This window comes from Trachemys scripta, chromosome 4 (assembly GCF_013100865.1).
Source record: "Trachemys scripta elegans isolate TJP31775 chromosome 4, CAS_Tse_1.0, whole genome shotgun sequence".
Lineage (NCBI taxonomy): Eukaryota > Metazoa > Chordata > Testudines > Emydidae > Trachemys > Trachemys scripta.
In genome coordinates, this window is record NC_048301.1 from 48,959,870 (window position 1) to 48,981,713 (window position 21,844).

General features: G+C 40.2%; 1 protein-coding gene across 9 annotated transcripts in view; it reads left to right on the forward strand.

The window, feature by feature from the left end:
- Window positions 1–21,844, forward strand: part of HEATR5A (HEAT repeat containing 5A) — a 130,996-nt gene that overhangs the window by 29,704 nt on the left and 79,448 nt on the right. For all 9 annotated transcript variants that reach the window (XM_034768715.1, XM_034768712.1, XM_034768711.1 and 6 more), the window contains 5 exons: window positions 1,851–2,101; window positions 13,246–13,357; window positions 14,283–14,435; window positions 18,172–18,271; window positions 19,658–19,767. In XM_034768715.1, the coding sequence (XP_034624606.1) occupies window positions 1,851–2,101; window positions 13,246–13,357; window positions 14,283–14,435; window positions 18,172–18,271; window positions 19,658–19,767 (726 nt within the window). The remainder of the gene's footprint in view (window positions 1–1,850; window positions 2,102–13,245; window positions 13,358–14,282; window positions 14,436–18,171; window positions 18,272–19,657; window positions 19,768–21,844) is intronic.

Below are 21,844 nucleotides of genomic sequence, written 5' to 3' on the forward strand. Positions count from 1 at the left end.
TGCCTCCGGACCCCAGCCGCCGGAGCAGAGCAGCTGGAGCCTGGGAAGAGAAGTGCCCGGCCGGTGGCTTGGGGTCCGGAGGCACGGGGGCTGCCCGAAGCCGGTAGCGCTGGCTCGGGCAGCTTGGCTCTTAAACAGAGCCGAAGTCTGAGTCAGGGGAGGAGCAGAGCAGCTGCGGGAGAGGAAGTGCCCGGCCGGTATTTTTCCCGGACATGTTCGGCTTTTTGGCAATTTCCCCCGACGGGGGTTTGATTGCCGAAAAGCCGGACATGTCCGGGAAAAACCGGATGTATGGTAACCCTACTTAATGTATTAGAACAATGGTACAAATAGGATGACATTGATAAGAAATGTTGAGTTTGATATTGCAGTCTGGGTTGATAATTTAGTGTTATCTCAGTGCTCCTGGAAAAATTACACATACAGAAGCATAGTATATTTAGTGCTTTTGTCCAAAGAAGTAATTGTGTATTTGTAAATGTAACACTGGACTAGATAGGCCATAGAGAAGCTATCAGGATTTTATATCATTGTCGCTATAGACCAGTATGACGTGGAGGGGATGTGTTAAACAGAAACCACACTAAGGAGGAATAACGTTTCATGTTTCAATCAACTTTATTTCTCAGTAAGGAATAGGCATTGAACTAATTGAAGTATATGCAATTATGATCTAGTGTAGTGAAGCACTTATCTATGTTTTCACTGAATTTGTTTGTATTCAAGAAAATATAATCTAGGTAGGTTTATCTGTCTAGGTTCTTATATAGTGCCCATTACTGTCGCTCAAGGTACACATTTAAAGTGTATACATAAGGCATGTTTCTCTTTCTCCCCTTTCCCTCCTTTCTCACTTCCCTCCGCGCCCCCGTCCCCTTCCAGGCAGCAGGAGCAACTGGTCTCTGGTGGTTTTTATTTTCTTATACTTTATTTTTTTTGTGGTGTTATGTGGAAAAGCTAAATCAAAAGTGAGTTTTTGCTTTTAACTCTCAAAGCTGAGGTTGGGGGTCCTTCTCCTCTCTTGGGAATGTGTTCCAAATTTTGGAGCCAATTGCTCAGCAAATTCTTTCTCTTTCTCAAACGCTTTTTGGGTTGATAGTTCCATGGAATGTAGCTGTCATGGAAGTTCAGGATGAAGCAAGGTGAAGCAGTCTGTCTGGTACCTGGGGAAAGTCTCAAAGAGGATTTAAACATTGTGTTTAATCCAGTCCTTTACAGAGAGCCAGGGAAGAGAACAGACAGCTGGATTGTTGTGGTTTTAGTTGTTGAACAGAAGGACTATGTTTTGAAACAATTGTAGCTATAGCTTTTGAAGTCAGCTGCTTCATACTTAATATGATCATTCTTGAAGGTCACAAGTGCTTGGATCACTGCAGCCAAGTCTGAATCTTATAAAAGGCGGTGTAATATTCTTGCTGTCTGTAGATGGAAATGGGCAATCTTTTGCAGCTTTGGCTGTTATGGTATCCATAAGCAGTGTACAGTCTAGATATACACCATGGCTGCAGGTTGTCTTAATGACACCAGGGTGGTGTTCCAAAGGGGTCAAGGTTTTTTGAAAGTTTTTTCCTCTCTCCAACAGCACCACTTCAATCTTTCCAGAATTCAGTTTCATCCAACTGCTCCTCAGCTGGGTTAACTTTTTTAAAATAATAAAATATTTTAGATTGACGACATTTAATGTGAAATCTCTCTTATTTGCGCTTCTCATTGTTTAAAGATTAGCAAATGCTTGAAAAGTGACCTTCACTATCCCTCAGTGAATACACATACATGCCTTTAGACAGTTACCTTGCTCATCAGCCAGACTGCTTTGTCCATGTCTTAAGTGTATTTATTTTTTCTTTCAGGGGTTCTGGATGCAGTAATTTCAGTTATTCTTCATCCCAGTATTTCAGTTCGACTAGCAGCAGCTTGGTGTCTACGCTGCATTGCTGTAGCATTGCCATCCTATGTGTCTCCACTTTTGGATCGCTGCATCGAGCGGCTTAGTGCCCTTAAGTCCTCCCCTGAAGCAGTGACTGGATATAGTTTTGCTGTTGCTGCTTTGTTGGGAGCAGTAAAACACTGCCCATTAGGAATTCCACATGGAAAAGGGAAGGTAATGATCCTACTAATTTACTTGTAAGCAGTTCTGTTGTGCTCCTTCCCGAAATGTCTCAAATGTATTTCTTATTTAGTTGTGATATTACAACGCTGATTTTTTTTTTTAAATCTCATGATTAGAACAGTAATATTTTTTTTCTCAAAATATTGATGTAGTAGTTTCTTTTATTAGGAAGAAAAGGATCCCTAAGAACACACATAATAATGCTATTTTTTTTCTCCATAAATTTAATCATTTAAATCACTGATCAGGTAGTGTAACATTTCTGAATCGCAGATTTTTCAAAGAAGATCCATGGCATTGTAACAATAGTAAATATTCAGTCTGTTAACTTTTGCTAATTACAGAGTAGAGATGGACAGGGTAAGTTGCTGTTTAAGCAGGTTAGCAGTGTGTGTATGTGAGAGGTACTCCCCTTTTTTTATACTCTTCTCCTTCCTATTTCCATTAAATTATAAGAAAACACACCTCTTTGAGTCTAAACAAGCCTGAAACTTGGTTGCAGTCACTTGTTGGCTCCATGCATCTGGGATTTGCTTAGGTGACGCCTTCAGCTCCTGAGGTATGCAGTCTGTTTAATGAATATGCAAGATTTCTAACTTCCTTTGTTTGGGAAAGCATCAGATAACTTAAAAGTTAGTGTTTAACTTTTCTCTTTTTATTCAACTCATTTTCTGAGATATTCCATCAGTTGTATTAGAGTTCAACAGGAAATGAAATTCTATTTTCAAAATTTACAAACATTCCTTTTATATAAAGTTTTTTGTTCTCAAACCAGTCTTTTAAAATTAAATAACTTTATAAAAAGTCTTTAGCTTAAATAGCTGTAAAAGAAATGGCCGATTCTTTCTTACAGTTTTTCTAGAGATGATTCTTCATCTTCCTGAGTTGGGTGAGTGAGCTGCTTGAGCACTGCCAGTAATTAATTAATTAAATTCCCATTAATATAAATACTCTATACTCAAATGGCTTCTTTCATTAGCAATCAGTTTAGCAAGGTCATTTAAATTTTAGGTTAGTGCATAACACATTTTACCATTTAAATAGCAATGATATTAAGAGCTTTTCATTTAGCAATCAGATTTGCAAGTATGCATTTCAAGTGTTTGGCACTTGAACATTTAGGAACTAACCAAAAAAATAAAATATTTCCAACTACAATGTTTTTCCTCAAGGCTTTTCTGAATGAAGTTTATAGAGATTATAAAATTCATTTAAGCAAGAATACTTCTAGAATTCTTTGTATGGGTTTACTTAGACGTTTTTCTGTGAGGATGAAAAAAAACAAATGACTTTACACTAGTCAGGTTTTTTTATTTTAGTTGGTGTCATGGTTTAGATATGACACTCTTAAGGTCTGTTTCTTGACCTAAGCTACTTACAGTTACAATTTGTTACAGCAATTAGACTACTATTAAATATTTTGTACAAAGCACAAATTTCAATAACCAATATATAATACAAAGGAAAATAGTATAAAAGTTAAAGCAAGGTAAAGTTTAAAATGCAGCTTTCCTGAGTTTGAATAACACTCTTAGAGCTAATCAGTACGGTTTTATGGCTAAGGAGGGGCTATCTTCTGGATGTTTGCTTACCCGTGGGAGACAGAAACAGACACCACCTCGAATTTCTTTAACCAGCCTGAATATAAGTAACTAAATTAACAGATATTGTTAGATTTTCAAGCATCCTGGCTATAACATACTTGTATTTATAGATATTCATTCAATAATGATGCAGACAACTTTTTAACAACCTAATACTAATGTAAGTTATAATAATTGTATGAATATTTTTGCATTAAGATTGAGGTCTCCCCACCACATATCACTATTGCTTCTGGGAATGAAGGTTGATTCTAAAGAGCTTTGACTTAGAGAAATTGGAAAGAGGAGGGAGACTGTAATTTGAGAGTAAACTTCTTGAGACCAGTTATGTTTTCAGAATTGTAAATCAGTCAGTTCTGTTTGAAGCCAGTGAAACTTTCTCTGAAGATTAAAGCTTCTGTAACCCTGGCCAGACTTGCAAGTATCTTAAATTGGCAGGCTACCATTACTTGCCCCTTTCCCATGAACATCACAACTGTATTGTTGAGTAAGAAAAGGCTGTGTTAGTCCACAATACAACTGAAGCTCATTAGGTTTTGCCAAAGAAAATGATCTTCTTTTATAAAACTAATTGGAAGTACATCCACAGATCTGTTGCCTTGCTCACTGTTTTATAATTTTCCTGGATGGACATTCACTTACCACAGACTAAATTGAGTTAACACCTTCCTATGCCTTTAGGTGACTAACCACTGTACAAAATAAAATTTTATTTATCCATATATCCATTCTGCCAAAACTTCCACTAGTCCAAGGTAGAAATTATATAAGATGGTTAAAACCCTTAACTAATTCCAACACCAGTTACATCTGTTCAGGCCATTTGATAGAATTTCACAAAACTATAATTAATTTCTCATATCAACATACCTGTAACATGTTCACACCAGTCTACTCCACTAAGGAGGTAGGATATACTGTTTTCTATTAGCTGAAGTTTCTGAGTGGCCTTCATGAGAAGACCCAAGAAGAACATATTGCAGTGATCTAACCCGGAGGCAATAAAGATCTTGTGATGGAGACTGTTTTGCATCAGTAAGAAAGGCTTTGTCCTCTGAGTGAACTACAGATGGAAAAATATGGTACAGCACCAATGTCAGCTTTCTCTTTCTCACGTCTGAGAGAGTAATTTTTCTCATTTTCCCCCCTCTTCAGCCCTCTGTTTCGAAGCTCAGGGAGAGGGAGCATGCCTATAAAGATGCAGAGATGTTGCTTTACTTAATATTATACTACAGTAAGGTCAAGGGTACATTTTGATAACAGATTTAAAATTTTTATTAAAGCTAATGTTAAAAAAGTTATACAATACATAGGTTGAGAAAAGTGTCTGTACATCTGGGCATAGTGCTTAGATTATCCACAAATACAAAGTTTGTTTTTAAAAGTAATATGATACATAGAGTACATAATCATAAATAACCCAAATTTAGGTGAATAGATTTAACAATACAGTTTAGGTATTAGAATCTGAATACTTGGGTACATTACTCATGATGCAAAGTTGTACAGAGATTTGGTTGTGGAAAGCAAAATATATCAATGGGTGGAGATTGTCCCTCAGTAATTGAGAATTAGGTTGGTTGTCCATTTAGAAAATACAATCCATGAGGAAAATATTTGTTACTTTCCTGACTGCACGCCAGCTCATCCCTCCTGGTATTGCTGGTGTCCAGTGATGTGTTCTATCTACATTGGCAATAGTCCTCTTCACCTGAAATTAATCTTAGATATCTCTTAAGTATTACTGACCACTAACTATACAGCTGTATTGTAATGCATACAGTATTAATGGGTTAAATTTTCAAAAGTTCCTAAGTGACTTAGGAATCTAGGTCCCATTTTCAAAGGTGACTTCGGCACTTAGGAGCCTAAGTCCAGGTGATGGAGGGATTGTTTTTGGGACTGGGGAGGAGAACATTCTTAAATGTTAAAAACTTCATTTGCTGATTACTCAAAGCGCTTGAGGTTGGGGAAAAGAGAGAACAAACTAAGTATAGCCTGAATAGCTTAATAACTTAATAGTTAAGAGCGCCATTTTAAAATACTGTATACCCAAGTAGAATAAAAGAGAGACTGCAATTTATCTGGAAAATAAAACACTTTAACAAAGATTTCTTTTAAGAAATAAAGTAAGATGGCCTAGCCTAGGTGAGGTGGGGGGAGAACAGAACAAAAAAAAATTATGTACCAGTTATAGAAGAGTTATAGTAGCTGTTTTCCATTCTGTTTCAGGAAAGCTGCCAAATTTCAGAGAGACCAGTCTAAATAGAGCAGTTGGGAAAAGGGAGTATCAAATATTTAGTATTCTGGATAGCAGCTATAGTGTATTAGTGTATTTTCCTCTTGTGAGAAAGAGAAGTTAAAATTGCAGGATCAGATGAAGCAAAACAGGTAGCATATTAGCATATATGTAACATTCCAAACTATTGCTTATATTTCATGTAAAAATACTTCAAAAATAAGTCTCAGCTATTGGTGTCTGAAGGGAAATACTGTCAGAAATCAAGACGCAATTAAATGAAACCAGTTGTATGACCCATATCATTCATCTGATAACTTCAGCAGAGGTTTGTGAGGGGTGAGAGGGTTTTTTTTTTTTTTATAGTGTCATTTTTAGAAGGTTGTTCTTTTGTTTTGTTTTAAATGTACACTCTTTCAGATTATGTTACTTGATGTATAGCTTTAGATTAGTATTATGGAATTGAGAAATTAATGTTTTCGTTCCATTATATCATGGATTTTTTTTAAATGTGCAAATTAAAGGAAAACTGTAGTACATTATAAAGCTTTTATGATGATTACCTTGATGCTGATTAATTGTAACTGTACTTGGAAGTCTTGTCTTGACAGCCTCTGACATAATGTGAAATACAGTAAATGCAATTCAATATATGGAAAGCATGAATGACACAGATGATTTGAAAAGGCTTGTGGAAAGATATGTTCTATTTGGTTGCTTAAAAATATACAATATTAGGTATATTAAGCTATAAATAAATTAAGTGATATACTTAAATAACAACATTTACCTTACAGCAAATCTCAAAAAATCTCCTGCCTTTCCCATCCTTCCCGTTTACTGAACTTTACTTCCTACGTGTCAAATTACCTATTTATGTGTCTAAGGTACTTACATGACACAAACACCCCCATTACCATAGGTTGTACCTCACAGATTTTCATGTATTTAATTAAACAACACCCCTGTGAGATAAGGAAGTGGTGTGTTTCCCATTGTATATTTGGGGGCTGAGGCACAGAAAATCTAAGTCAAATGCCCAGGGTCCCACGGAAAGTATGTAGCAGAGCAGGGACCTGAACTCAAATTTCTCAAGTCCTAGGCTAGTGCCCTAACCACTGAGCAGTCTTTTCTACCTCATGAGATTGGATATCCTGCTGGAGTGTAGCAGCAAAATGGCACCCTACTCAGGAACATAGAACTAGAGTTAGGTATTTCTAGAAATTGTGTTGAAAAAATTATTTAATAGCAGCATCTATCTCCACTGAACTCTTCCTGTGAAGACTGAGGGTATGTCTACACTACGAGAGTAGTTCGATTTTACTTAAATCGAATTTTTGGAATCGATATTGCAAAGTCGAACGTGTGTGTCCACACTAAGGACAGTAATTCGACTTTGTGAGTCCACACTAACGGGGAAAGCGTCGACATTGGAAGCGGTGCACTGTGGGCAGCTATCCCACAGTTCCCGCAGTCCTCGCTGCCCATTGGAATTCTGGGTCGAGCCGCCAATGCCTTCTGGGTAAAAAAATGTCGAGGGTGCTTTTGGGTAACTGTCGTCATCCGTCCATCACTCCCGCCCTCCCTCCCTGAAAGCGCCGGCGGGAAATCATTTTGCGCACTTTTCTAGTCAGTGACAGCGCGGACGCCACAGCACTGCGAGCATGGAGCCCGCTGCGACCATCGCTGCAGTTGTGGCTGTTGTCAACGCCTCGCAGCTTATCATCCACCTTTCCCAGAGGCAGATGCAGATAAATCAGGCGAGGAGGCTACGGCACCGCGGTGAGGGCCTGAAGTCTGCGAGTAGCACAGACCTGTCAGAAAGCACGGGACCCAGCACCAAGGACATCACGGTGGCAATGGGTCATGTGGATGTTGTGGAACGGTGATTCTGGGCCCGGGAAACAAGCACGGACTGGTGGAACCGCATAGTGCTGCAGGTCTGGGATGAATCCCAGTGGCTGCGAAACTTTCGCATGCGGAAGGGGACTTTCCTTGAACTTTGTGAGTTGCTGTCCCCTGCCCTGAAGCGCAATGACACCCGGATGCGAGCAGCCCTGACTGTCCAGAAGCGAGTGGCCATAGCCCTCTGGAAGCTTGCAACGCCAGACAGCTACCGGTCAGTCGCGAACCACTTTGGCGTGGGCAAATCTACCGTGGGATTGCCAAGGCAATCGTTGATGTACTGCTGTCAAAGGTAGTGACCCTGGGAAATGTGGAGGTGATCATAGATGGCTTCGCAGCGATGGGATTCCCAAACTGCGGTGGGGCCATAGATGAAACTCACATCCCTATCCTGGGACCGGACCACCAGGCCAGCCAGTACATTAATCGAAAGGGCTACTTTTCCATGGTGCTGCAAGCACTGGTGGACCACAAGGGACGTTTTACCAACATCTACGTCGGATGGCCGGGCAAGGTTCATGACGCTCGTGTTTTCAGGAACTCTGGTCTGTTTAGATGGCTGCAGGAAGGTATTTACTTCCCGAACCAGAAAATAACTGTTGGGGATGTGGAGATGCCTATAGTGATCCTCGGGGACCCAGCCTACCCGCTAATGCCCTGGCTCATGAAGCCCTATACTGGCGCCCTGGACAGTGAAAAAGAACTCTTCAACTAGTGTCTGAGCAAGTGCAGAATGGTGGTGGAGTGTGCTTTTGGCCGTCTCAAGGGGAGATGGAGAAGCTTACTGACTCGCTGTGATCTCAGCGAAACCAATATCCCCATTGTTATAGCAGCTTGCTGTGTGCTCCACAATCTCTGTGAGAGCAAGGGGGAGACCTTTATGGCGGGGTGGGAGGTTGAGGCAAATAGCCTGGCTTCTGATTACGCCCAGCCAGACAGTCGGGTGATTAGAAGAGCCCAGTGGGACGCGCTGTGCATCCGGGAGGCTTTGAAAGCTAGGTTCCTGAGTGAGCAGGGTAACCTGTGACTTTTAAGTTTGTGTACAGAGAAGCTTAACCTGCCCCCGTTTCTTTACCCAGTTAATGTTGACTATCCTCTCCAGTTACATACCCCCTTCACCCCCTTCCAACACATGTTTAAAAATAAAATCACTTCTACTTTGTTAATGAACACCGTTTTCTTTATTACTGTTTTCGCAGGAATGTTTTAAACCTGGGACGCAGACTGTGGTGGGGAGCGGGTGTAGTGTAGTGATGCAAATGACGCTTCTAAACTCCAGGAATGACAGGATCCGCAGTGGTGGACTGGTTGTTTCAACGGAGCCTGCCACCCCTCCTGATCGGGACTGTGTGTATGTGGGGGCTATGTGACTTTGTGGCAGGGGGAGGACGGTTACAGATCCCCTGCTGCGTGGCTCTGTGATCCAGGATAAGGACCGCTGCATAAGATCTGTAACTGCCCTCCCCCGCCACAAAGTCACAGAGCAACCCACCCCCCACCACAGAACATGAAAACCACCTCCCAGACTGACCAGGGTAACTAGTGACTGCACTGTGTATGTGCCCTGCTGCTGGACCTGCCCCCGCCTATGTACCCTGCTAAAGGTGACTGTCCTGTCCAATTACCAACCCCCTTCCCCCCCTTCAGACAGACTCTCCTCCAAAAGAACATGATGGAAACAGTAATTAACAGAAACGTATTTTTTATTAACAACTACACATGAAACTGGGGGGTGAAACTTGGACGGGGGCTTGTGTGAGGCGGGAAGGAGAGGACTTGTCAAATTTTGGGGAATGAGAGCCTTCTACTACTAGAGCAGTCTGCAGGGGTGGAGTGAGAGTTTGCACGCACTCTGCCGCCCCTCCTTCTTTGGACTTTGGGTGAGTGGGGTATGGGACTTGGTGGCGGGGGAGGGTGGTTACAGACTGCAGCGGGGCTCTGTCCTCCTGCCTCCGTTCCTGCAGAACATCCACAAGGCGCCGGAGCGTGTCCGTTTGCTCCCTCATAAGTCCAAGCAGCGTTTGAGTCGCCTGCTGGTCTTCCTGCCGCCACCTCTCCTCCCGTTCCATGTGTGATCGGTGCATTTGGGACAAGTTCTCCCTCCACTGGGTCTGCTGTGCTGCCTGGGCTCCGGAGCAGCCCATAAGTTCCGAGAACATGTCCTCCCGTGTCCTCTTCTTCCTACGCCTAATCTGCGCTAGCCTCTGGGACTGTGATGCCAGGCTAGGTTGTGAGACAGTCGCAGCTGTGGCTGTGGGAATGGGAAAAAGGGAGTGAATTCCTCAGAAAGATAAATGTAGTTGTGAACAAAGAACATAGTCTTTCTCTGTGAACAAGACCATGCACAGCACCTATCACATGCGCACTCAGGACAAGGTCGAATTCTCGGCCTTCGCATTCAGTGCCTGGGGTCTTGCACTGCAGATCTGAGAAGCGGGGCAGGACACCGGAATTTGTGTAGCGGGCAGACATGGTAAGCCGTAGACTTGTGGCTGCTTAAAACTTTAATAGTAGCACTGGCCTCCTTTCACATTGAAAGCAATGCCAGTCCCTGCTGCCAGCAATCCGGCAAGCAGGAACTCTGCCCCTGTCCCACCCCCTCGTGGCTGTCCCAGGGAAAGATCCCTGTATGCTGCCCCTCTCCCGCCTCCACCGCGTGGCTGCAAACCGGCGGTTACAGTTCTGTAAAGGAACGGGCAAGCAGTCCCAATACTAACATTCCCCTACCTAATTCAAAGCAGGTCACCATGAGCGACATCACCCTGATGAGGATCTCAGACACTGATAAAGAAAGAATGCTTCGGGAAAGCCTGCAAAGTCCAGGGCCGTATGCCGCCATGCTCTGCAGGGCAATGATCCCGGAGTACTTGATTGTCTCCTGGCGCGGAAACGTTTCATACCACGGAGGACCCAATAAGGCCGCTCTCCCCAGGAACCTGATGCAAAGGCTTTCCAATTACCTCCAGGAGAGCTTGCTCGAGATGTCCCAGGAGGATTTCTGCTCTATCCCCGGACATATAGACCACATTTTACTGTAGCTGCACTGGCAGGGACTAAACAGTAGAGCGGCTTGGGCAGAACAATCATGCTAAACCGGACATTGTTAGATTTTTTTTCAATAGTTGCACTGCCCAGGACTGAAACGTTAAGCGCCTAGGGCAAACTAATCATGAGAAACCCATTGTTGTTGTTCTTAATATTTCTGTTCTGTTAAAAATAAATGTTTAGATGTTTAAAACACTTACTGGCTGATCCTTCCCCAGATTCTGTGTCCGGGTTAATGGCTGGGGACGGTTGGTAGGGGATCTCTGTAAGGGTGATGAAGAGATCCTGGCTGTCGGGGAAATCAGCGTTGTAAGCGCTGTCGACTGCCTCGTCCTCCTCATCTCCTTCCTCATCTTCCCCGTCCGCTAACATGTCGAAGGAACCGGCCGTGGACAATATCCCATCCTCAGAGTCCATGGTCAGTGGTGGGGTAGTGGTGGCGGCCGCACCTAGGATGGAATGCAGTGACTCGTAGAAACGGGATATCTGGGGCTGGGATCCGGAGCGTCCGTTTGCCTCTTTGGTCTTCTGGTAGCCTTGTCTCAGCTCCTTGATTTTCACGCGCCACTGCGTTGCATCCCGGCTGTATCCTCTCTCTGCCATGGCTTTAGAGATCTTCTCGTAGATCTTTGCATTCCATCTTTTCGATCGCAGCTCGGAAAGCACGGACTCATCGCCCCACACAGCGATCAGATCCAAGACTTCCCGATCAGTCCATGCTGGGGCCCTCTTTCTATTCTGAGATTGCACGGCCATCTCTGCTGGAGAGCTCTGCATTGTTGCCAGTGCTGCTGAGCTCGCCACGATGTCCAAACAGGAAATGAGATTCAAACTGCCCAGACAGGAAAAGGAATTCAAATTTTCCTGGGGCTTTTCCTGTGTGGCTGGTCAGAGCATCCGAGCTCGGACTGCTGTCCAGAGCGTCGACAGAGTGGTGCACTGTGGGATAGCTCCCGGAGCTATTACCGTCGATTTCCATCCACACCTAGCCTAATTCGACATGGCCATGTTGAATTTAGCGCTACTCCCCTCGTTCGGGAGGAGTACAGAAGTCGAATTTAAGAGACCTCTATGTCGAACTAAATAGCTTCGTGGTGTGGACGGGTGCAGGGTTAATTCGATGTAACGGCGCTAACTTCAATATAAACGCCTAGTGTAGACCAGGCCTGAGATAGCCATGAGAGCAGTACTACTGTTCTCTGTCTGGACTAACACTCAGCACTACCAAAGTCCTGTCTTCATTCACCTCTTGCTGCTGGGGTCAGAATGACTCCCTTCCTGTGACAAGAAACTGTTATGGGGATGGGCCTTGTCCACCTGTTTGTCAGAATCTCACACATCCTCTGTGCGCCTTCTTAATGCAACCCCCCTCTGCGTGGTATGACCTCTCTCAGCTCATCTGCAAGGTCCCTGTCATGACCACATTTAATTCCCTTTTAAAGACCCTATTTTTGTTATGCTGCCTGTAGTGAGTTAAGCTAATTTATATGTATATACATTGTATATAAATTGCCTGTTGTTATTCCCTTTTCCATGACCTCTGTCTACTTGCCCGTTCTTAGAGTGTGAGTTCCTCAGAGAAGGGACTGCCTTTCTTTAGGTTTTGGAGAATACCCAGCATATAGTGGGCTAAATAGTAATGCTAGAAATATGTCTTGATAGAGGGGTGGAGGGAATTATAGCTCTCAAATTGAGCTCAACCAAGGAGAAGACTGGTCCCATGGCTTTATATTTATTTGTTATTTGTATTACAGTAGCACCTAAGATCCCTAGTTGTGGACCAGGACCCCATTGTGCTAGGCACTGTTAATTTTTATTTCTTTTCATTGGTGATTGAGTATAATTGTGAGGCAGGGGGAGGAGGGTTAAAAGGACTGTTCCCCTCATTTGCAGTCCCTTATTCAGTAATGATCTCAACCCAAGACGTGGGGAAGAGACTCCCTGGGAATAGGGATGAGGGCAGTACTTCGTTTTTGTCCTTGCACACAGTGGGGGTGGGAGGGAGGGCATTGTACCGGGGCCCTAGTGAACCTGCTGTACCGGGGGACAGGTTGAAAATTTCTCTTGATCTGCTTACACGCCACGCCAACCTGTCCCCTGAATAGTTCAGTCCTGTAGCCTCTGTTTTGGGGCTTATGTTTCTCATAAGGCTTTGTTATTAATGTGTTGACATGAACATGCTCCCATTGAAATAAGTGGGGAAATTTGCACATAACTTCACTGTGGGCAAAATCAATTTTTTTGTTAGAAATAATCATTTGCATTTTTTCTTTAAGTTGTGTTTGATTTCTGTGTACAATTACAAAGGTAGTGATGCTCTTTGTTTTTCAAATTTTGAATAGGTAATCATGACAGTAGCAGAGGATTTATTGTGTTCTGCTTCTCAAAATAGTCGCATTTCAATACAACGAACGCAGGCTGGATGGCTGTTGGTAGCTTCTCTAATGACATTAGGTAATAGGTTTCTAAAAGTACATATAAGACTAAATTAAAGTATGTGTTTTGATAAATCCATATGACTAGCTTTAATACTTGTGGTCCTTCATTTGCCTGTAATATTTCTTAGTAAAAAAATTCAAAAATTATTAACATAAATTTAAATCTCTGATTAAAAAGAAGATGCATAAAAGCATTGTTTGTTACCTTAACACTTACTATTAACTCAGTGGGAGCTCTGCCTTCAGAACAATGTCAGGATTGGACCAGTACTACTTAAATATTAAAGATAATTTGCAAGATTAGTCCAGTAAATGTTCAGAATTGATTGGTATCATATGTGTCAGCACAAGATGAGGAGGATATCAAGATGCATACAAGATGGAGGGAATATCAAGATCCTCCCTGAATCTGTCAGGCACATGAAATGTTATTGAACTCTAATCATGCTTAATATTGTCAGAGTATTGACCCTGATATTTAAATCATTATTCGAGCCTTCACTAAGTCTTTTTGTGTCTCTTTGCATGTTCCTATTCTCCTTTCAGCATTTGAACCTGTTACTTCTGTCCACCAATTCTCTATTTCCCTTTGATAAGAGAGAGATTTCTATATACCAAGAGGTGCCCAGAAATTTTGCATTTCTGAACATCTCCACCAAATGAATTTTTTTTTCTTTTATGTTGTTCCTCAGCTGAGTCCCTATATGATAAAACTTGGCTAAAGCTAAATAACAGGTTTATAATGAATTTGGGGGAGACAACCTTAACAGTAGCAGTGGGCATGTTCTGTACAAAATGGGGGACAGAGGCAGTAGGTTAAGGAATAATGCAAGGATGGGCGAAGGAAACAGTACAGACCTTTTTGAACATAGGTGAGCTGATTTAATATTTTACCTTTATGGTTTCTCAGATTTGTAATTGACTGTTGTTAAAACTTACAGGTCCTGCTGTTGTCCAGCACTATCTCCCAAGAATGCTATTACTATGGAAGTGTGTCTTTCCACTATCTCCTAAAGATCTAGAAACAGAGAGGAGTCGGGGAGATTCATTTACATGGCAAGTGACATTAGAAGGCCGTGCTGGTGCTCTCTGTGGTAAGCAAAGTTTAGCATATTCTCTTTCTTTGATTATTTGTCCTTCAGACGACAAAGAAAAACATCAATGCAGAATTTATGCTTGTTTTTAATTACCTCCATAACAGATTCTGCTTGCGTGTGTGTATGTCTGTACGATTATATCGGTAACACTTGTGGTGGTGGTTTTTTTTTTCTCATCCTTATGTGTTATATTTCCAAAACAACAACCTATTTAATAACTGTTGCTAATCTTTTTATTATTTTGTATTTATGTTGCAATAACGCCTAATGGTCTCAATCAGGTTGGACCCTGTTATCCCAGGTACTTTACGAATATCTGATAAATGATAGTCTCTTCCCCAAATAGCTTATACTCTACAAGACAAGGTATAATAGGTGGATGAAATAAACGTGGGCTAGGTTGGGGTGGGGAGGATGGGGTAACAAATATAATGGGGCGGTTGCACTTCTTAGCCAGGGAGTAGCAGGGTTCACAACTCACCACCTGCCTACCTTTTATCAGGTTACAGTTTTCTACACACATTATTAAAGATTAGGGCTGTCAAGCAATTAAAAAAATTAATCACGATTAATCACATGATTAAAATAATCGTGATTAATCATGCAAGTAATCACACTGTTAATAATAGAATACCATTTATTTAAATATTTTTGGATGTTTTTTACATTTTCAAATATATTGATTTCAATTACAACACAGAATACAAAGTGTACAGTGCTCACTTTATATTTATTTTTGATTACAAGTATTTGCACTGTAAAAAAACAAAAGAAATAGTATTTTCAGTTCACCTAATATAAGTACTGTAGTGCAATCTCTTTATCGTGAAAGTTGAACTTACAGATGTAGACTTATGTACAAAAAATAACTGCATTCAAAAATAAAACAATGTAAAATTTTAGAGCCTGCAAGTCCACTCAGTTCTACGTCTTGTTGAGCCAATCGCTCAGACAAACAAGTTTGTTTACATTTACAGGAGATAATGCTGCCCGCTTTTTGTTTACAATGTCACCTGAAAGTGAGAACAGGCGTTCGCATGGCACTGTTGTAGCCGGCATTGCAAGATATTTATGTGCCAGAGGCGCTAAAAATTCATATGTCCCTTCATGCTTCAGCCACCATTCTAGGGGACGTGTGTCCATGCTGATGACGGGTTCTGCTCGATAACAATCCAAAGCAGTGCGAACCGATGCATGTTCTTTTTCATTATCTGAGTCAGATGCCACCAGCAGAAGGTTGATTTTCTTTTTTGGTGGTTCGAGTTCTGTAGTTTCCGCGTTGGAGTGTTGCTCTTTTACGACTTCTGAAAGCTTGCTCCACACCTCAGACCTCTGAGATTTTGGAAGGCACTTCAGATTCTTAAACCTTGGGGCAAGTACTGTAGCTATCTTTAGAAATCTCATATTGGTACCTTCTTTGCGTTTTGTGAAATCTGCAGGGAAAGTGTTCTTAAAATGAACAACATGTTCTGGGTCATCATCCAAGACTGCAGTAACATGAAATATATGACAGAATGTGAGTAAAACAAAGCAGGGGACATACAATTCTCCCCCAAGGAATTCAGTCACAAATTTAATTAACGCATTATTTTTTTAAGGAGTGTCATCAGCATGGAAGCATGTCCTCTGGAATGGTGGCCGAAGCATGAAGGGACATACAAATGTTTCGCATATCTGGCACGTAAATACCTTGCAATGCTGACTACAAAAGTGCCATGCAAATACCTGTTCTCACTTTCTGGTGACATTGTAGATAAGAAGAGGACAGCATTATCTCCTCTAAATGTAAACAAACTTGTTCGCCTGAGCAATTGGCTGAACAAGAAGTAGGACTGAGTGGACTTCTTGCCCCGAAGTTTTACATTGTTTCCTTTTTGAGTGCAGTTATGTAACAAAAAAATCTACGTTTGTAAGCTGCACTTTCACAACAAAGAGATTGGGCTACAGTACTTGTATGAGGTGAATTGAAATACTATTTCTTTTATCATTTTTACAGTGCAAATATTTGTAATAAAAAAATATACACTTTGATTTAAATTACAACACACAATACAATATATATGAAAATATAGAAAAACACCCAAAATATTTAATACATTTCAGTTGGTATTCTATTGTTTAACAGTGCGATTAAAACTATGATTAATTGCGATTAATTTTTTTTGAGTTAATCATGTGCATTAACTGCGATTAATCGACAGCCTTATTAAAGAGAGACATTTTGAAGAAGAATTTGGTGGTGGCTATACAGATTTTGTCTGGGAGTTTCTTCTACTTGAAAGTCATGGGAGAAACAATGCAAGTTCTTGTCAGAGAAGTGGAGAAGTCGGGTGATTGAGGCTATCATTGGCAGCAGAGCAAAGGCGAGGAATGATAAATAATGAGTGATAAGTTGAATCGGTAGATTTGGACCAGTGCTTTAAAAGTGCAGCAGGTCAAAATAACCTGCAGGCCCAGGGTATAAAAATTCTAAGAGGTGAGCCTGTATTGCTATGGCGTGCACATTTTTAATACCATCTGTTTGCTTTTCCCTCTTACCCACCTCGTGGGAACAAGAAGCAGGTGGAGCTCTCTTTCCCACCCCCACCCCAACCCTCCCCACTTCCCAAAGGTGAGTCTGGGAGATGAAAAACCCCAAGGTGAGACTGGGGAGCAGAACAGATAGGGTCTGGAGAGGGCAAAACAGGTGTGGAGATAGAACAGATGGGGGACTGCAGAGAGGAAAACTGATGGGGGAGCTGGAGGATCAGAATTAATTGCTAGACAGGGGATGGGCAGATGTGGGGATGGCGAAAGCCCCCTTATTTCAGACTACTTTAACACTAGTTAGGACTATGTTGAGAAAGTGACAGCAAGAAGTTTGTGTTTGATGCCGTGGGAAAAGGAGGCAGTGGAGGGAAGGACTTACAGGGAATGCTGATGTAGTCCAAATGGCAAGCCAGGAAGATTATCTTAGTGGCTGCATTTTGAATGAACTTGAAGGGGGACAAGGTTGCAAGCATCAAGGACATAGAGGCGGAGATAACAGAAGGCAACACATGAAATTATCAGATTTGGACAAGATTTTTAGTGGTATGGGCACAGAGAAGAGGTTAGATCTTGGAAATGTTGTGCAAGATGAAGCTATAAGATACAGATATGGCCTGGGAGATGTGTGTTCTTGATTGGATTTTATTCATGTCCTTTAAAAATGTTTTCCCAGAACAAAATATTATTTGTTTGTAAGCCTACTTAATTAGCTGCTTTGCTTCAAATAAAATTAATTAAAAAAATTAATATTGCAAAATGATATAGCTAAATAGTGAATGAGAATCTTTGGTAATACACATTGACTGGGGAAGAAGCTATTTACTTTAGTATTTAAAATTCTAATATATTGGACATTTTTCTCTCTCTAGTCAAACTTGATGCAGGTGTAAAAAAGAATTTTTGAAAGTGACTTGGTCAGTTAGAAAGGCCTTGTCTATTCTAGAAAGGGATTTCCAGTTATCACCACCCCCAGTGGAGATGCAGCTTATGCTGCCAAAATAAGTGGCCTGACTGTTAGAGGTGCTAAAAATGTGCAGTTTCCATTTTAATCATTTTTTTTTCCTATTTGTCTTTAAAATCCTAGATCAATAGTGCTATAAGTATTTTCTCTATTTGCTTCATTTTGAAATGAGCCATGAGATAATTGGGTGTAATTTTCAGTTAAATAAATTCTACTAAGTTACTATCCATTTCTTTTTTTTAGCTATCAAAACCTTTGTTTCCTATTGTGGTGGTCTTCTTACTGATGAAGTTATTCAGAGACTACTTCCTCCCCTCCCATGTGCTGTTGATTTATTGACACGGTAAATGCATCATTAAGTTTTTAAATAAAACTAAGCTGTAATTTTTTGTTAGAAAGTGCTATAGAATATTCCTCTGGTATCTTCCTGATATAATGGATTGTTTAGACAGATCAATAGACTTTTAAAGTAGTATCTTACAGAGTACAAAAGCTACAGCAGTGATGTAAGTAAACTGGTACAGTACTATGGGCTTGCCTTCACTGCACTGGTAGCTCAAGCTATAATTCAAGTTGTGCGCCTAAATTGACTCATGTACACACACAAATTTCTAGCTCATGTTATTTGGTGTTTTAAGATCAAGCTAGTTGGCCCATTGTGGGTGAGGGTTAGGGCTGTAGGGTTAGAAGTTGAAGTTCCAATACAGCTGATGCTGGAGCTAATAATGCAGTGGTAATGCAGCAACTCAAGTTACAATTACTCTTCAGTGGCTAATCCAATTACTCAGATGCTAATCAAATCACTCTGTGTAGCTTGAGTGTTTCTCACTGTGGTCACTCATGGTCTCACTCAAGCTAGGCTAGCTCCAGTTACTCAAGATAACTGTTGTAATGAGGACAAGTAGAGCCCTACAAATTTGCAGATATCTACAGATCATTTTTGCAGAGCGGATGCAGATACAAATTTTGTATCTGCATGGGGCTCTAAAGACAAGCCCTGTGTCTTGTGTGTTGCATGTCATGCTAAGAAACAGAACATGAAATAACTTTTTTTTTTGTTAATTTTTATTAGACACCATGTTTGTCTGCAGTATTTTTATTGTTTTTCCAATCAAGTACAACACTAATAGTGACATTTTCCTGTTTATGCACATACCTCGATAACATTTTTGTATGCTCATTGTACACATAGCGGGATAGTATTTATGTGTGCATCTGTTCCATTTTGTAAAACAAATATATACACAGTGTAAAATTAATCTAGAGACAGAAATGGTTTATAAACGGACACTTTTTGTATTTATGCTATTTTTCAACATCGAAGTTGTTCTTTTCCCCTCCTTTTTGTTCAGTATTTTAACTATTCTGTCACTCTAAAACATTAATCTTTTGGATGTCAGCTAGACCATGGTGGGACAAAACTACAAAAATGTTAACTGCAAGAAAGACATGTAAAGTACAATACAATATAAAAGCTTATATATGTCTATAATAGTGCATGAAAATGCAGCTTGGGAATAGGAAACCAGGGTTTTATGAGTTAATAGAAATGTAAGCTGCTTGTTGGTATGCTGGCATTGCAAATTAGGCAGCATCTTTAATGTATGTAGCCTCAAGGGTAGTGAATATGAATTTCAGTACAAATTAAAGCAAATCTGTAATGGAAAATTGTTACATAACCCTTTATCTCTCTTTAACATATGTTATGTGTTTTCTGTATTTTTTCAAGGCTCCCTTCAATACATAAAATGTATGGAAATGCTTTAAAAACACCATCAATGATTTACAGGCACAGACTTTATGAATTATTGGCTTTATTGCCCCCAAAGACTTATGAAGGTATGTATTTTCTTACCAAGAAATACACTTTTAAGTGAAAAATACTAAGGGTTCATTTGTGAGTTTTCACTTTAATAACAAATTTACAGCTAGCAAGATTTGTTTTCATCTTTTTTTCTGAAATGACCATCCAAGTTCACATTTCACGGGATTGCATTGAAGCCACTCTGTTTTCAGTTTCCTGTTTGCAACACACTTAAATGTTTATGATCACCCTTTCCTTCTATTAGAAAGCCAGAATTTTGTCCTGAATTTCTAGAAAATTGAAGATAGGCAACCTTTATCATTTTAATTTAACATTCGAGTTTACTCACTCTGATAGGAATCACTGAAAAGTAAAATTAGTAAATCCAGGAGGAATAATTGCAGTATAAACAAATTGCACATCTATTACAATAGGTTTAATTTACTTTGAATTACTCTGACTAGACCATTACATTACAAATATATTAATCTGGGCCTTGTAGATTGCTGGAGCTAAATTTTACCTCAAATGTGTAATAGCAAAGTCTTAAAACAGACTGACTCTTCCATAGCAAGTCATAATTAGCAGCATTTTAACCTGATAAAGGTCAATAATAGCTTGAATAGCTTAGTACTAGATTGCTCATTTTAATAAATTCAGTTGAAACTTCTGTCTTTGAATTATTTCTGTTGTGTGTAGGGTTGTTGTGGGTTTTTTTTTTTTTTTAATGCTACCATTAAGTTAGTTTGCAACAGAATTAAGTGTGGAAAGTACACACATTCATTGAAACAGTCGTTTAGTGACCTGGAAGGTAGAGCTGGAGTGTTTGGCAACTGAGAGCTGGAGAGTGGGACATTTCTCCAGGGCAGAGGAGAGCATTCACCTCCTGGCCATCTGCATTTTGCTGTGACCTCAAAATCCTGAAGGGATTTCTCACCTTAATATCATCTGCTCCATCGAGCGGTACCAGCTAACCAAACTTTTAGAAGGATAAATCATCATCATCTCGTTATTATACTGGAGACATAGTATAATACACAATTGTGAATGGAGTTAAAAAGACAAAAGATGAGCTACTTATTTCCCTTTTCATTATTTTTACTGAAGGAGCAAAGTTTTATAGAATTAAAATTTTATTTTTCTTTGTAATATTTGGGGATTATTTAATGCAACTGAAAAATAGGCAATGTAATAGCATCTGGCATGTTTAGGTCTGAACAGAGTGATGCAAGCGCAGTGCCCACCCCACGTTGATGTTGCAGCGATCTAGAACTAACAAACACAACGCATCAAAAGACATATTCAAATCAATAGTCACATTGCTAAAGACACTGCAAACAGCCTGAAACCTATTATGTCTTGAGCTCATGCAGAAGAAATATATAAAAGTAATTCTTCCTGACAGTTGTTGTCCTAAAGCTGTTCATCCACTTGGAACACAATAATATGGGAATATAAAGGTTAGGATATGGAGTAGTTTATTTTCAAAGTCCTTTGGTTTTTAATACAGTTAACTATATTTTTATCTAATGAAGCACAATATGTTTTACGGAGAAGCTAACTACAGAGACACTTTTCTTTCTGATAGAGAAAAATCTATAATACCTCTCTGCAAATGCTGCTTGTTTAATATTTCCTGATAGAAATGTTAGAGGGTTTTTTTTTTTTAATTAAATAGATTTGAAAACAATGTGATTGTGTAATGTATAATGTTTTCTGGATAAACCAGTTTTATATGTTGGAAAGTCCTGGGTGATATTTTACTTTAGTTTTGCATTGTGTTGCTTTTTTCGTGGGTCAGGCAAGCACGAAGGATGAAACTTGTAGCAATTCATAGTTTCCTTTTTGTTTTTTTATATTTCTGTATATTTTGTATGGTCTGAAAACAATACTTTTTGTCAAGCAGCCCATAATGGCACTTCTTGTCCTCCTTTTTATGCTTCCTATGTAGTGCTGTCTAAACCAGTTGTGAAATGGGAGGCATTCATTCAGTTCTGTTTTTTCTTAACGAGACAAAGATGAACACTTAGAAATAGATCAACCTTATCGCCTCTCTTTCAATTTTCAGTTGTTCTGCATTGGTATAATATTGTTTAAAAGACAATACCTGGA